The sequence below is a fragment of the Vicia villosa genome, linkage group LG6 (genome assembly GCF_029867415.1).
Source record: "Vicia villosa cultivar HV-30 ecotype Madison, WI linkage group LG6, Vvil1.0, whole genome shotgun sequence".
NCBI classification, from domain to species: domain Eukaryota; kingdom Viridiplantae; phylum Streptophyta; class Magnoliopsida; order Fabales; family Fabaceae; genus Vicia; species Vicia villosa.
The window spans coordinates 2438551-2452889 of record NC_081185.1 but is presented as its reverse complement, the minus strand read 5'-3'; the positions used below and the strand labels follow the sequence as shown (position 1 = coordinate 2452889).

Below are 14339 nucleotides of genomic sequence, written 5' to 3'. Positions count from 1 at the left end.
CTTTTTTAAGATTTTCATGAGCAAAACTACGTAAAAGTCATAAAATTCGTTAAACTTGCAAAATTTGGTCCTTTGGAAGATTTCCATGTTCATACTACATTATAGTCATGAAGTTTGTTAAACTTGCAAAGTTTGGTATTATGGAAGATTTTTCTGAGCTATATTACATAACAAACACAAAGTTTGTAAAACTTGCATACATTGGTATTTTGGAAGATTTTCGTGTGCTATATTACATAAAATTTACGAAGTTCGTTAAACTTGCAAATTTTTATATTTTTGAAGATTTTTGTGTGCTATACTACATAAATGTCACAAAGTTTGTTAAACTTGCATACACTGGTATTTTGGAAGATTTTCGTATGCTATACTACATAAAAGTCACGAAGTTCGTTAAACTTGCAAAATTTGGTGCTTCTAAAGATTTTTGTGTGCATACTACATTATAGTCACGAAGTTTGTTAAACTTGCAAAGTTTGGTATTTTGGAAGATTTTCGTGAGCTATACTACATAACATACACAAAGTTTATTAAACTTGCATACACTGGTATTTTGGAAGATTTTCGTGTCCTATATTACTTAATTTTCACGAAGGTCATTAAACTTGCATACAATTGTATTTTGGAAGATTTTCGTGTGCTATACTATATAAATGTCACGAAGTTTGTTAAACTTGCATACATTGGTATTTAGGATGTTTTTCGTGTGTCATACTACATAAAAGTCATGAAGTTATTTAAACTTACAAAATTTGTTCTTTTTGAAAATTTTCGTGTGCTTTACTACATAATAGTCACGAAGTTCCTCAAACTTGCAAAATTTGGTATTTTGGATTTTTTTTTTGTGCTACATAAAAGTCATGAAGTTAGTTAAGTTTGCATACATCAGTTTTTTGTAAAATTTTCATGTGCTATACAACATAAAAATAACCATATTCGTTAAACTTGCGAATTTTGGTATTGATGAGGATTTTCATGTGTTATACTACTCAAATGTCACGAAGTTCATTAAACTTGCATACATTGGTATTTTTGAAGATCTTCGTGTACTATACTACATTAAAGTCACGAAGTTCGATAAACTTGCAAAATTTGGTCTTTTGAAAACTCTCGTGTGATATACTACATAAAAGTCAAGAAGTTCGTTAAACTTGCAAAGTTTTGTATTTTGGAATATTTTCATGTGCTACATTACATAAATGTAACGAATGTTGTTAACAGGGCCGGCCCTGGGCCAGGGCAAGCAGGCCCACAATCCAGGGCCTCCAAAAATAAAGGGCCTCATAATTTTTTGTTTTGGACTTTAAAAAATATTAAATTAAATATTATATAAAAAAACAAGTTTAATAAACTGTCAAATAACTTGTTACGCCGCAGCGGTACAAAGCCTTATACTGCATATAATGGCTTTGGTGTTCGAGTTTTGTTCAAGCATGTACATTTTTTTCTTAATTTTATTTCCAAAACTTCCACACAAAAAAACCTTTGTTAATTAGTTCTTTACACCATTTCTTCTTAAGATTTATAATTAGTTTATATCTTATTTATAATAGTGCAAGAACATTGCTTAAGGCATTGAAATTATAGAGATTATTTTTTAATTCTAATTTTTTATGTTAATTACAACTAAAATAAAATATGAATTTTAAATTTTTTTATTTTTTTAATTAAAGACCAACCTTTAAAATTGGAACACAACCTCCGTATTATTTTAGACGGGCCTGCTACGTAATTTTAATTACTATATGATATTTTTATGTTAGTTATATGATTAAATAATTAATTTTGATTTTATAATTTAAATACATGATATTCTTTTTTTACAAAATTATTTTTACTAAAAATTTATTTTTATTTTTTGCCCTGGGCCTCTAAAATGTCAGGACCGGCCTTGGTTGTTAAGCTTACATACATTGGTATTTTGGAATATTTTTGTGTGCGATACTACATAAAAGTCACGAAGTTCGTTAAACTTATAAAATTTGGTCTTTTTGAAGATTTCTGTGTGCTATACTACCTAAAAGTCCCGAAGTTCGTTAAACTTGCAAACTTTGCTATTTTGGAAGTTTTTCGTGTGCTAAACTACATAAAAGTCACGAAGTTTTTTAAACTTACAAATTTTAGTATTTTTGAAGATTTTCGTGTGCTATACTACATAACATACATAAAGTTCGTTAAACTTGCATACATTGGTATTTGGAAGCTATTTGTTTGCAATACTACATAATAGTCACAAAGTTTGTTAAATTTGCAATATTTGGTTTTTTTTGAAGATTTTTGTGTGTTATACAACATAAAAGTCACGAAATTACTTAAACTTACAAAATTTGGTCTTTTTGAAGATTTTCATGTGCTATACTACATAAAAGTCATGAAATTCATTAAACTTGCAATCTTTCGTATTTATGAAGATTTTTTATGTGCTATAAAACATAAATGTCACGAAGTTTGTTAAACTTGCACACATTAGTATTTTGGAAGAATTTCGTGTGCTATACTACATAGAAAACACAAAGCTCGTTAAAATTGTAAAATTTTGTCCTTTTGAAAAATTTTCGTGTGCTATACTACATAAAAGTTTCAAAGTTCGTTAAACTTGCAAAGTTTGGTATTTGGGAATATTTTCATGTGCTATACTACATAAAGTCACGATGTTTGATAAACTTGTATACATAGGTATTTAGGAAATTTTCGTGTGCGATACTACATAAAAGTCACAAAGTTCGTTAAACTTATAAAATTTGGTCTTTTGCAAAATTTCGCGAGCTATATTATTTAAAAGTCTCGAAGTTTGTTAAACTAACAAACTTTTGTATTTTGGAAGATTTTTCGTGTGCTATACTACGTAGCATACTCAAAGTTTGTTAAAATTGCATACATTGGTATTTTCGAAGTTTTTTGTGTGTTATACAACATAAAAGTCACGAAGTTATTTAAACTTACAAAATTTGGTCTTTTTGAAGATTTTCATGTGCTATACCACATAAAAGTAATGAAATTCGTTAAGCTAACCAAACTTTCACAATATTTTTCACTCAATTGGAATTAAGACAACTTTAATAAAGAATAAGAAAAGAGAGAAAAATGGAGTAGAAAATAGTATATTATAGTTTTAATTTCAAAAATTTGTGTGAAAGGGAATTTAGAGGAGTCATCTATTTAAAGAAGATTAAGCTCAAAATAGAAATGATCCATGAGTTTTTTTAATATACGAATCGATTAACCCTAATTGTTAATAAGTTAGATAAGCGAAAAAAGGATGGTTTTTAAAATACATCGTCGTTAATCGATTAAAATCCCCCTTAATCAATTTAAAGGCAATTACAAATTAGGTAATGGATTAACCTTATTATACTCATTGATTATACTACCTAAAAGTCCCGAAGTTCATTAAACTTGCAAACTTCGGTATTTTGGAAGATTTTTTTGTGCTATACTACGTAACATTCACAAAGTTTGTTAAACTTGCATACATTGGTATTTTGAAAGTTTTTAATGTGTTATACAACATAAAAGTCACGAAGTTATTTAAACTTACAAAATTTGGTCTTTTTAAAGATTTTCATGTGCTATACTACATAAAAGCCATAAAATTCGTTAAGCTCGCAAACTTTCGTATTTATGAAGATTTTCATGTGTATTACTACATAAATATCACGAAGTACGTTAAACTTGCATACATTGGTTATTTGGAAGATCTTCGTATGCTACACTACATAAAAGTTACGAAGTTTGTTAAACTTGCAAATTTTGGTCCTTTTGAAGACTTTTGTGGGCAAACTACATTATAGTCACAAAGTTCGTTAAACTTGCAAAATTGATATTTTGGAAGATTTTTGTGAGCTATACTACATAACATACACAAAGTTTGTTAAACTTGGATACATTGGTATTTTGGAAGAATTTCATGTGCTAAATACATAAAAGTCACGAAGTTCGTTAAACTTGCAAATTTTGGTATTTTGGAAGTTTTTAGTGTGTTATACAACATAAAAGTTACGAAATTATTTTAACTTACAAAAATTTTTCTTTTTGCAGATTTTCATGTGCTATAGTAAGTAAAAGTCATGAAATTCGTTAAACTTGCAAAATTTTGTATTTATGAAAATTTTCATGTGTTATACTACATAAATGTCACGAAGCTCGTTAAACTTGCATATATTAGTATTTTGGAAGATTTTTGTGTGCTATACTACATAGTAGTCACGAAGTTCGCTAAACTTACAAAATTTGGTCCTTTTAAGATTTTCGTGTGTTATACTACATAAAAGTCACGAAGTTCGTTAAACTTGCATACATTGATATTTTGGAAGATTTTTGTGTGCTATACTACATAAAAGTCACGAAGTTTGTTAAACTTGCAATTTTTTGTCATAACATTCACAAAGTTTGTTAAACTTGCATACATTGGTATTTAGGAAGTTTTTCGTGTGTTATACTAAATAAAAGTCATGAAGTTATTTAGACTTACAAAATTTAGTCTTGTTGAAGATTTTCGTGAGCTTTACTAGATAATAGTCATGGAATTCCTCAAACTTGCAAAATTTGGTATTTTGGATTTTTTTGTGCTACATAAAAGTCATGAAGTTAGTTAAAGCTTGCATACATTAGTATTTTGTATGATTTTCGTGTGTTATACAACTTAAAAATCACCACATTCGTTAAACTTGCAAACTTTGGTATTGATGAAGATTTTCATGTGCTATACTACTTAAATATTACGAAGTTCATTAAACTTGCATACATTGGTATTTTGGAATATTTTTGTGTGCTAAACTACATTAAAGTCACGAAGTTCGTTAAACTTGCAAAATTTGGTCATTTGAAGATTTTTGTGTGCTATACTACATATGCCCCCTTCGCAATTGCCCATTAATAGAGGCATCAACAAGGCATAAGCCTTCTTCGCAATTTTTCCAATTCAGGCCATCGTAAAAATATGCTATGCAATGCGACTCGACAATGCCATCATAACCATACACAACAACAACAATACAACAACAAGGCATAACCTCCATCACAATTGCCAATAATTAGTGGCAGCAACACAACATCATCTTCATATTCATTCACAACATATAATCATACCATTTTGGCGTTAACATCGTATAACTACGTTCATACTTCGCATAACATCATCAATTCATCATATCCACCGTAATAACAACAACCATCATAGTACACAAGTTAAGTAACGAAATGACACGGTTAATTTAACTTCTTAATAAAAGCATTTTTATTGTTAATTCATCACAAGGCATCATTATTAGTTCATACGGATCGAACACGTACAACCAATTGCATCCAGCATGCAACATCATTATCAGCTCATACAGAGCCAATACGTACAACAAGTATAAGTTATATTAAATAATTTTCTACTGGTTCCTAATTCATTTTTATAAAAGAGGAATTTATTTTAAGTTTTCAACGGTCCAAACGGCGCGTCAAACCGACACCCGAGTCAAAAGTTATGGCTTTTCGAAGTTTTAGAAAAAGACATTTTTACTCAGGGGAATCCGGTTCCCCTATTTGGGAACCATGGTTCACTAAGTTTCTGTTTCTGGGAACCCAATTTCCCTATTTCGGAAGCCGGTTCCCCCTGTCCAAAAACACATTTTTGCGCTCCAAATTTACTCAAAGGAGTTAAAGGCAACAGTGTCCTAGTGAGCGGTGTATGGAGTGCAGTCGATGTCATCATGTGTAGTCTGGTCAATATACACACGGAATGGTCGTAACACATTATTCCTTCATTGTGGAGAATACATGCAAGCACATGGTCAATCCTCGATATACTCTATCACACTATCAAACTTGTGTATGCGGTGAAAGTGGGATAGGATCCATCCTTGAAAATGAATAAGAAAAAATATAATAACAAATGTAAAAAAGGTGATTTTAAAATTTTATTAGTTGATATGGAAATTATTGTCAGCAGGGTGTAGTAGCCTATCATTTGTCTTTTCGTCCAAAGACAACTTTCGTTCAGCTTGGAGTACAGGTATACCACAGACGACCCCTAATTTCACTCGAGAATGATCGACAAGTCGATGAAGTACTTAAGATATGCCACGTAGATGTAGGTTGCACTTTAGTCCACAAACATGGACGTGTCAACCAAGAATGGGAGGTAACATCTCAAAACACACTCCCGGTGTTAGGTAATCTGTAGATCATCGTCGGCGGCATCATCGACCAACTCCAAATTTTCATATAGCTTTTTCAAGTATGAAAGCCTAGTATGAGCAACTCGGGTGCCCTCACACTTCATTTGGGCATCAACTGGGTTAACTCCTAAATAAATGACCATTGTCTCCTGGGCTTCATCACATTTCATCCTGGGATGATCAAGTAACTTCCTCATCACAGGAAGGTGTAGAAGGCAAGTGATGTCATTTAGTGTAATTGTCATCTCGCCAATAAGGAAGTGGAAAGATGACGTTTCATTATGTCATCTCTCAGCAAAAGCCCCATGCATGCAATGGCTAATGGTCTTGTACCCGAAGAAACACATGTCGGTATGACCAGAGTATCGAATGACATTTTGAAATCAATCATCCTCAGACTGATAAAGAACAAAAATCTTTCGTTCGTGATTAACAGACTTCAAACATTCGCGCTCCTGTTAAAAAAAATATAACAATATCAGTCACAGAGAATTTGTATAAAACATATAAATAACAATAGTTAACAAATATACCTCTTTGGTCCAAACATGTCCATCATCACGATCTCTATAGTATATCAGTAAGGAGGTGTTAGAGGGCCCTCTTAGATAACCCTCTGCAGGGACACCATCATGTGCAGTAGGAGCTTCCTGTGCATAGGCCTCAGAAGCTTCAAGTGCATCCTAATCTTCATGAGCAGGGGAGACGTGCCCCTAGGATGACCACCTCTAAGAGAGGCGGGTTCTAAAATTCCACACTTCCCCGTCATGAGGCCTAGAGACGGTTCCCCATCTAGCCCTGACCTGTTCATTCTGATGTCTAGCCCTCACGTCGAACGAACACATGTTGGGTTTCACGTTCTAGTCTCAAACTGTCAGGGTTTTTTGCAATCGTTTTCTTAAAAATCAAAAAAAATAAAAAAATAATAATAAAAAGAGAAAATGACATCAATGTGCATCCAGGACAAAACCATAAAATGACGTTAATTTGTATCTAGGAAAATTTTCGGATATGCATCTTCGAAGACCAATCATGACACAATTCAGAGATGCATATCTGAATAACCTCTTGTTTCTCAACAATGGCAGAAAAACATACTAGTCTTTGCCCTAACCTACCAAAATACAACCAAATGAGAATACACTTCTCTAACAGATACCTACTTCAAATGTGAATACTACCTAATGCATTTAAAATAACTTATTTTACTTAATGCAATAATCAAAACTCGAAAAAAAAAATGATAAACTTACTCAAAAGAGTTATGGATGAAAAATGTTAAATGTAATTATTGGAGTTAGTTGAAATTGGAAAGCTTGAAGTAGATGTGATGCTTAAAAAATGTTGCTCACAAGCTCCAATGAAAATTTGTAAAAATTTCAAAAAATGAAGATGGAGAAGAAAGTCTGTCTGCGTGCATTATATATAAATTAAACGCGTTCGAAAATGCATTTCGGAAAAAACCCCTAAATTTTAAAATAAGGGTTAATCCAGAGATGCATTTGAAGACACACCCTAAAACACATACAAAGATGCATCTCCGAATTAAATTTTGATAAAATGAGGGACACTCGCCCAATTACACCTATTTTATGAAAAAACATGCATCTGAATATGCATCTCTGAAAAGTGAAAACATTTTTTATTTTTACCAATTTGGGCTTTCTAGTCCAACCAATAAAAACTCCACTTCACCCACGACCGAATTTAATATCGTTGGTGAAGATAAAATGCACACGTTTCGCCAAACAAAATATTAGTAACTTGAATGTTTAAGCTTATTATTTTTGTTCCAAAAAAAAAAATACATAAATAACACCCCTTTATAAAAAAAAAAACATAAGAATGTCACATTTCTAACTAGATTTCCTAAAAATATTTATAAAACTAAAAACCTTGAAACCATTGCTTTTTATACTAGTATTTAAAATGACTATATGGAATACAGATATTAGAACTTTTATCTCTATAAAAATTAGTTTTTAATAAATAATTAGAATTATAACTCATAAAAAAAAACAATCTCAACATATTTTATAATTTGTTTGTCTAATTTGATTTATTTTTAAAAAAATAAAACTAATTTCTTAATTAAAAAAATTTGGAGGAAGTTGTTTTTCATGAAAAAAATCGACAACAAAATTGCACTGCCATTGACTAAAAAAATTTTTCTATATTCTTTGATCCAAAGAAAAATACACATCCTTTAAGTACTCCTCAGATCAACTCAGATAAAAACAGCAGTGCACAAGTTCAAACTCACAATGCTCATCTTCTCAGAACTGCACTTTTGTGCGCTTGAACTTCGCCATTAGATTCTTCAAAATGAAAGGGGAAAAAACTAAGACAATACCATGCACTGAAATACACAATTGGAGAAGAATAAAATCTATTGTCTATCCCCAACACAATTCTAACTTCTAGTCAATGGTGTTTAAACAATTTACAGATATTGTAATTCCCAAAGACAGTAAAAGGTAACAAAATATCACTGATCCAAATAGTTCAGAACACAAATAATCGGGCACAAGAACTAGCATAGAAAAATATGCTAGATACGAGAAATACCACAGGTCAAGATGAACTGGAATTTAGACTAATCATCAAACTCGTTTTGGTGATCCAGTAAGTAGTTGGCTGCCAGATCCTCGTTTTTATTGCATGCAAAGAACACCTCCAACACGAGGTCTCGGTCGAATCCCATGTCTTCAAGCTGCCAAAAAAGTCATGGTCAGTTATGGTTTTTGTTTTTTAAGGTGATGATGCATGTAGTATATGAAGTACAAACATCAGTGACAGCCTTTGGGGTGAGAAAGATGCAGGAAGATTTCTCTCTCAATATATCATTGTTCGGCGTGCCTCATTGGGGATACTCGCCAGAGAGGCTTATAAGTCAAGGGATTCTCTTCCCCCCTAATAGGTTAGTTTATGGAGTTCGGCTCTTCATTATTGGAATGCAACTTTCAAACATTGGGAATTTTCCATAAAATTCCCATAGTTATAAAGCAAATTAAAAATGACATGACAAGCCAATGTAGAAAAATACAAATAAGGAGATCTCAACTAAATTAACTGAATGGAGAGTATTGTCAATAGCTCACCCGTTGAATGGCCTCGTGCTCTTCTGGAGTGATAGTGATGGTCTGAGGCGCCACAGCACCCAACTGTCCTTCTAGGTTCCTGATCATACAGATACAGCAAATAGAATGAGATTCACTAGTGGTAGTCAATCAATTGTACACAAATTAAGTAGTCTTTTGCTGTGTGAACGAGCATAATTCTCAAATATTATGTTTTTACTGCATCAATCTAATGGTTTATTTGCATCCTTTGCATTTAGAATCAAGGTCAAGAGATAAAATGATGAACATATCTGTCTGCTTGTGGTGTATGGGTGTGTGGCATGTGTATTTTATCAAATCAATTAACATAGAAGTTTTTCTTTTGAACTCATCAACCACTTATAATTTTAAAATAAAAGTGATTTTGATATAAATAATTTGGAGTTTTCTTAATTTAAAAATTAAAATAAATCATGGTTGAAAAAGCATGGACACCAAAAATTATATTTTTCTCTCTTCAGTTAAAATTGTTTTTCTTCAAAAATTAACTAAAAAACTAATCAACAGAAAAATCATTTTTTAACAATGATGTTTGAAAAAACCTTAACACAAACATAACTATAGCATAAAAAACCTAATAATCACAAACTTAAAAAACCTTATTGAAAAATTCATACAATATATATGAAATAAAAATTCAACGAACTTAAAATAGTCATCTTACTCTTCTCCCCCAGGCTCATTTATAAGGCGTAAAAAGTCAGCTTGATGCTCTTGGATGAGCTCCATTAGGTTTGGATTTTGTTTTCCCAGTTCCTGAAGCATGGGCTGCAAAGGAAACATAAATCAGTGAAGATGTTATAGAAAATTATAGAAACGGGTCTTACAAGTAACCAGTGATACCTGCAAGATTTGAGGGTTTGCTTGCACCATTGTTCTCAAGGCTTGGAACTGAAATGTCAAAGGAAAATAGTAAGATGCAAAGTTAAAATTAATATAATGAAGCCTAGCTCCTTCATAGAAAACACAATTAAACTACCTGTTGACTGTTTCGCAGGAATTCCAGGTCGCCTGCATTTTCATTTGCACCCAAATTGGGAATGCCCTGATAAAAAAAAAATAGCCATTAAAACCTAAGCACCATTACTGTTTAAAATTTTACTACATGGAAAAGAGAGACAGTACACACTTGGGGGAACAAGTTCAGTGGGTTGGTGTTGGGCCCACCAGAAGGCACAGCTGGTTGCGGAGCTTGAACTAGAGGGTTTTCTGCCTGCCCAACATTGGTGGATGCAGCAACTGCTGGAGCTTCAGCTTGTTCGGGGATGCCCTATCAGTTAAAATTTACATCAACATTAGATAAAAAGATGTTTGATAACAAAATATAATAATGATACACAATAATCTTTTATCCATTCCATTCTTAAGTTTCGGAAGTTAATCCAAAATCATAACCCCTGAAGTTCGCTGTAAATATACAAATTATTATAGTTAGGGCATCAAGTGATAAAAATATAACAGCTAAGTAATATGATCAAATCATTATTTTAACATTATTTACATTGCAAAAATTATACAATGGTTATAAACATATCGCTTCCACTAGGGCAGACAATGAACTAACTCGAGCATAGTTTGAAACTCAAACTAAACAAGCTGAACTGAGTTGTTTGTGAACTTAAAAGGAGTCGAGTTCTAGCTAAAAAATGTTTGTAACAAACTCGAGACGTATTTAGAGCTGAACCAATTATTGTCGAAGATGGACGTATATAGGCATGTTAGTAAAATCATTAAAACTGTACTGGCAGTGGCAGAAGATGGAAGTTTACTAGAAACATAGTTTTGTAGAAATAGTTAGTTCTTTTGTGCTAGTAAAGTCAATCAAAATTTTAAATGGAGTCCAACGCAGTGGATTCTCTAAAAGCCTTCCAACAAACAAGTTAAAATGATGTTCAAAGCAGTGGATTTCTAAAAGGCTTCCAACAAAGAACAAGTTACAAGATTAACAGCAAAAACACTCATAATCCATACGAAAAAGCAAGATTCTGTGGGTGCAGACTTACAGAATAGAGATATTCAACAGCTCTTTCAGGATTGTTATATGCAGCACGAAGAGCGCGGATCACAGTATCCCGATCCCAACTTCCTCCTCCCATTTCTAGAATCTGCTGAATAGTTGATTCTAAATTACTTCCAGCAAGGAGATTAGATTCTGCTTGGCCATATGTGTTAGACACCTCACTGCCATAAACGGTATACATGCAAAAATCGTGAATTCACAAAAAGAAAATAGAGAGAGCTGCAGTACATATGTTTTTCAGAAGAAAAGTAACAGATGATCAGAATAAGAGAATAGGCAGTGATAACAATATGACACTATCTACATAAGAAGGGAGCCACAGCTGGTGCAGCCTCAAGGTTGCCACAAATTATCAACAATATTTATTTGCTAACAAAATTTTAAAAGCCATTATAGAGAAAATGCCAGATACTTACGTAGTGGAAGGAGTTACAGTTACAGCAGGTGCTTGCACAGGATTGGAATCTCCCCTGAAAAGTGAAAAATAAAAGAATTATAAGCCAAAACTGAATATAAGAACATTCATCTAGCTGAAACTATGAAGCCACAAAAACAAATATGAACTTACTGTCTGGCAGTCGAAGCAGGAGGCTGAGGTGTTGACGAAGGGGGAGGCACAGAACTTGCAGCTTGGGCTGCCTAAAGATAAGAACAACGAGATTTCAGTGGTCAACAGGTGAAGTAAAACCAAAAACAAATAGTCATGCAAAATTGAATTTTATGATATGTCCAAATATTTTATATCATATACTCTTTTAGATTGACTCCCAAAACATATTATAACAAAAATCATTATAAAAAGAGAGATTGATGATACCATAAGACAAATGGCAACACAAGAACATAAACACACAAGTGCTGAAAGAATTAACAAAACAATAACAATTTAAATCATTAACCGAATCATAGCAATATCCATCCAACTGCAAAGACAGTAGAGACTAAAGACATCAAGCTCTAAGTTTGTAATTTTTCACAATTCAACTTAAATGTCAGAAAGTGCAAGCCAAAACTATATAAGAAAATAACAAGAAATGTAATGTAAAATTTGGGCTTACTGGGTTTGAGGGTGCAGATGAAGCAGCTGCTACCTTACTCTGCAATGAACAGATCGCGAGAAAAGTTTAGCAGTAAACCAATGGACAGAATATTACAAACTAACTATCTCTCAACATGCCTATCACTTTTCTTGCTCTCCCTTTAAAAGGAGGCAATAGAAACAACTTTTAAATATATTCAATGCCCCCATTACCAGCTATCGCACAACACAATTCCAATATATAATAGTTAAAACTGGCAAATGTCAAATTATCAGTCCCCAATTTCTTGGAACAGAAAACAAAGAGAAAAAGTTGAAAGTGGAGCGTAGCTCGCTTTCTCTCCAACCAAGTCATTTACAAATTAAAAAGTCTAATTGTCATCATTAATAATTGAAACACAATAAATAAAGAAAACAATGCAAACAATAATAACTTTAACGTAAATCACTATCATCCGATTAAATTCACTACTTTTCCATGTCACACGACATTTGTAACTGCATTATTGGTTAACACAAAAACATGGAAGCTTCTCATTGAAGGTCAATGTAAACCTGAAGTACACCAACAGTGTATGCCCATTACATTAGTAATATCCTAATAGAAGATTCTTGTTGGATACACGTGCAAGTTAAACAATAGTAATATCAAGTGATATGCCTAATCAGGGTTTTAAAAATTGGTTCACAACCACAAAAACAGCCAATACCAATACCGTTATTACCGTTTTTTATGTTTAAAAAAATTTGTAATTAATTCCCACCGCGACAACAGCGAAAACAACCAATACCAATACCGTTATTACCGTTTTTACGCTAAAAAACAAATTGTAACTAATTCCAAACGCGACAACCGCAATCAGTACCAACCGAAATCTCGACCGTTTATTAAAACCTTGTGCCTAACAAAATTGAATTAGTTTAAACACTTAATCAAACTAATTAAAATAACACCATCATCATCACCTTGGACAGCATGACCACAACAAAACTATTCTCAGCAACTTGATTTTCCTCCAAAGTACTTTCATCCTTAAGCACTTTCCCTTGATGAATAAGCATTTGTTGCACAGCAGGATAAACATCAACACCTTGCACTACCTCTATATTCTTCTTCACATCAAGAACCTAATACATCAATTTAACCACAGAAAATCAAAAATTCCAATTCTAATATTCAATTGCATTATACACAAATATAAACCTCTTACATTCAACACAATTATAAAAAATCAAATTGAAAAAAAAAATACAAAAACCTAAAAAATTGAATTGAATCAATTAAGAGTGTTACAGAATGAATTTTACCGTATCCTTAGGGTTCACTTGGATCTCGAAGTGAGTCCCTTTCAGAGTCTTGACGTTAATCTTCATGTTTCTCCGATCAAATTTCGCCACCGCACACGGCGGAGTAGAGGGTTTTGCTTGTTTTTGGGGGAAAACGCGAACACACGAAAGAAGTCAGCAAAAGTTTGGAATTTAGGAATTGAAAACGCTGCACTTTCTCGCTTATATATGAAAACGTGAGTTATATCCTGTGAACGCGACCATGGTAAGAGTTAGTATATTGAATCTTGTGATTCCACGTGTGGTAGGGTTTATGCGGTGTTGTTGTGTTACTGGATGGAGCAAGAGTTTGGTTTTTATGATATGGAAGAGATTTGAGATTGAATGCTCTAGATTTTGGATTTTTTTTTTCTTGCTAGTTTTTTAAAATTTATTAGTGAATTAATTAAATTTATATCATGTGAAGCTATGTCAAGTGCGATTTTAAGCCATTGATGAATCTACTACTGACAAGCGAAGATCAATATGTTCCTTTAATGGATGGCATATGGCTCATCTATGACCAGTATCATTTAATCAGATAATGGAGTTTAAATTTTTGTCTGGCAAGTGACGCGATTGAATAGCATTAGTTTGGGTTCATGTGTTAGGATTGTGTATTGAATACTACGATGATAGAGTTCTGACATTCATCAGAAATCGCA

General features: G+C 32.6%; 1 protein-coding gene across 1 annotated transcript; it reads right to left on the bottom strand.

Moving 5' to 3' along the window:
* Window positions 1-8522: 8522 nt before the first annotated feature.
* LOC131608741 (ubiquitin receptor RAD23c-like) lies at window positions 8523-13841 on the bottom strand. Its single transcript, XM_058880272.1, has 12 exons — window positions 13657-13841; window positions 13315-13476; window positions 12368-12406; window positions 11878-11948; window positions 11726-11779; window positions 11293-11470; window positions 10419-10559; window positions 10269-10334; window positions 10133-10180; window positions 9954-10057; window positions 9269-9347; window positions 8523-8880 (listed from the first exon to the last, which is right to left on the bottom strand). Exons 1-12 carry the CDS (start codon window positions 13720-13722, stop codon window positions 8764-8766), a joined length of 1125 nt encoding a protein of 374 aa, XP_058736255.1. The 5' UTR covers window positions 13723-13841; the 3' UTR covers window positions 8523-8763.
* Window positions 13842-14339: the final 498 nt, after the last annotated feature.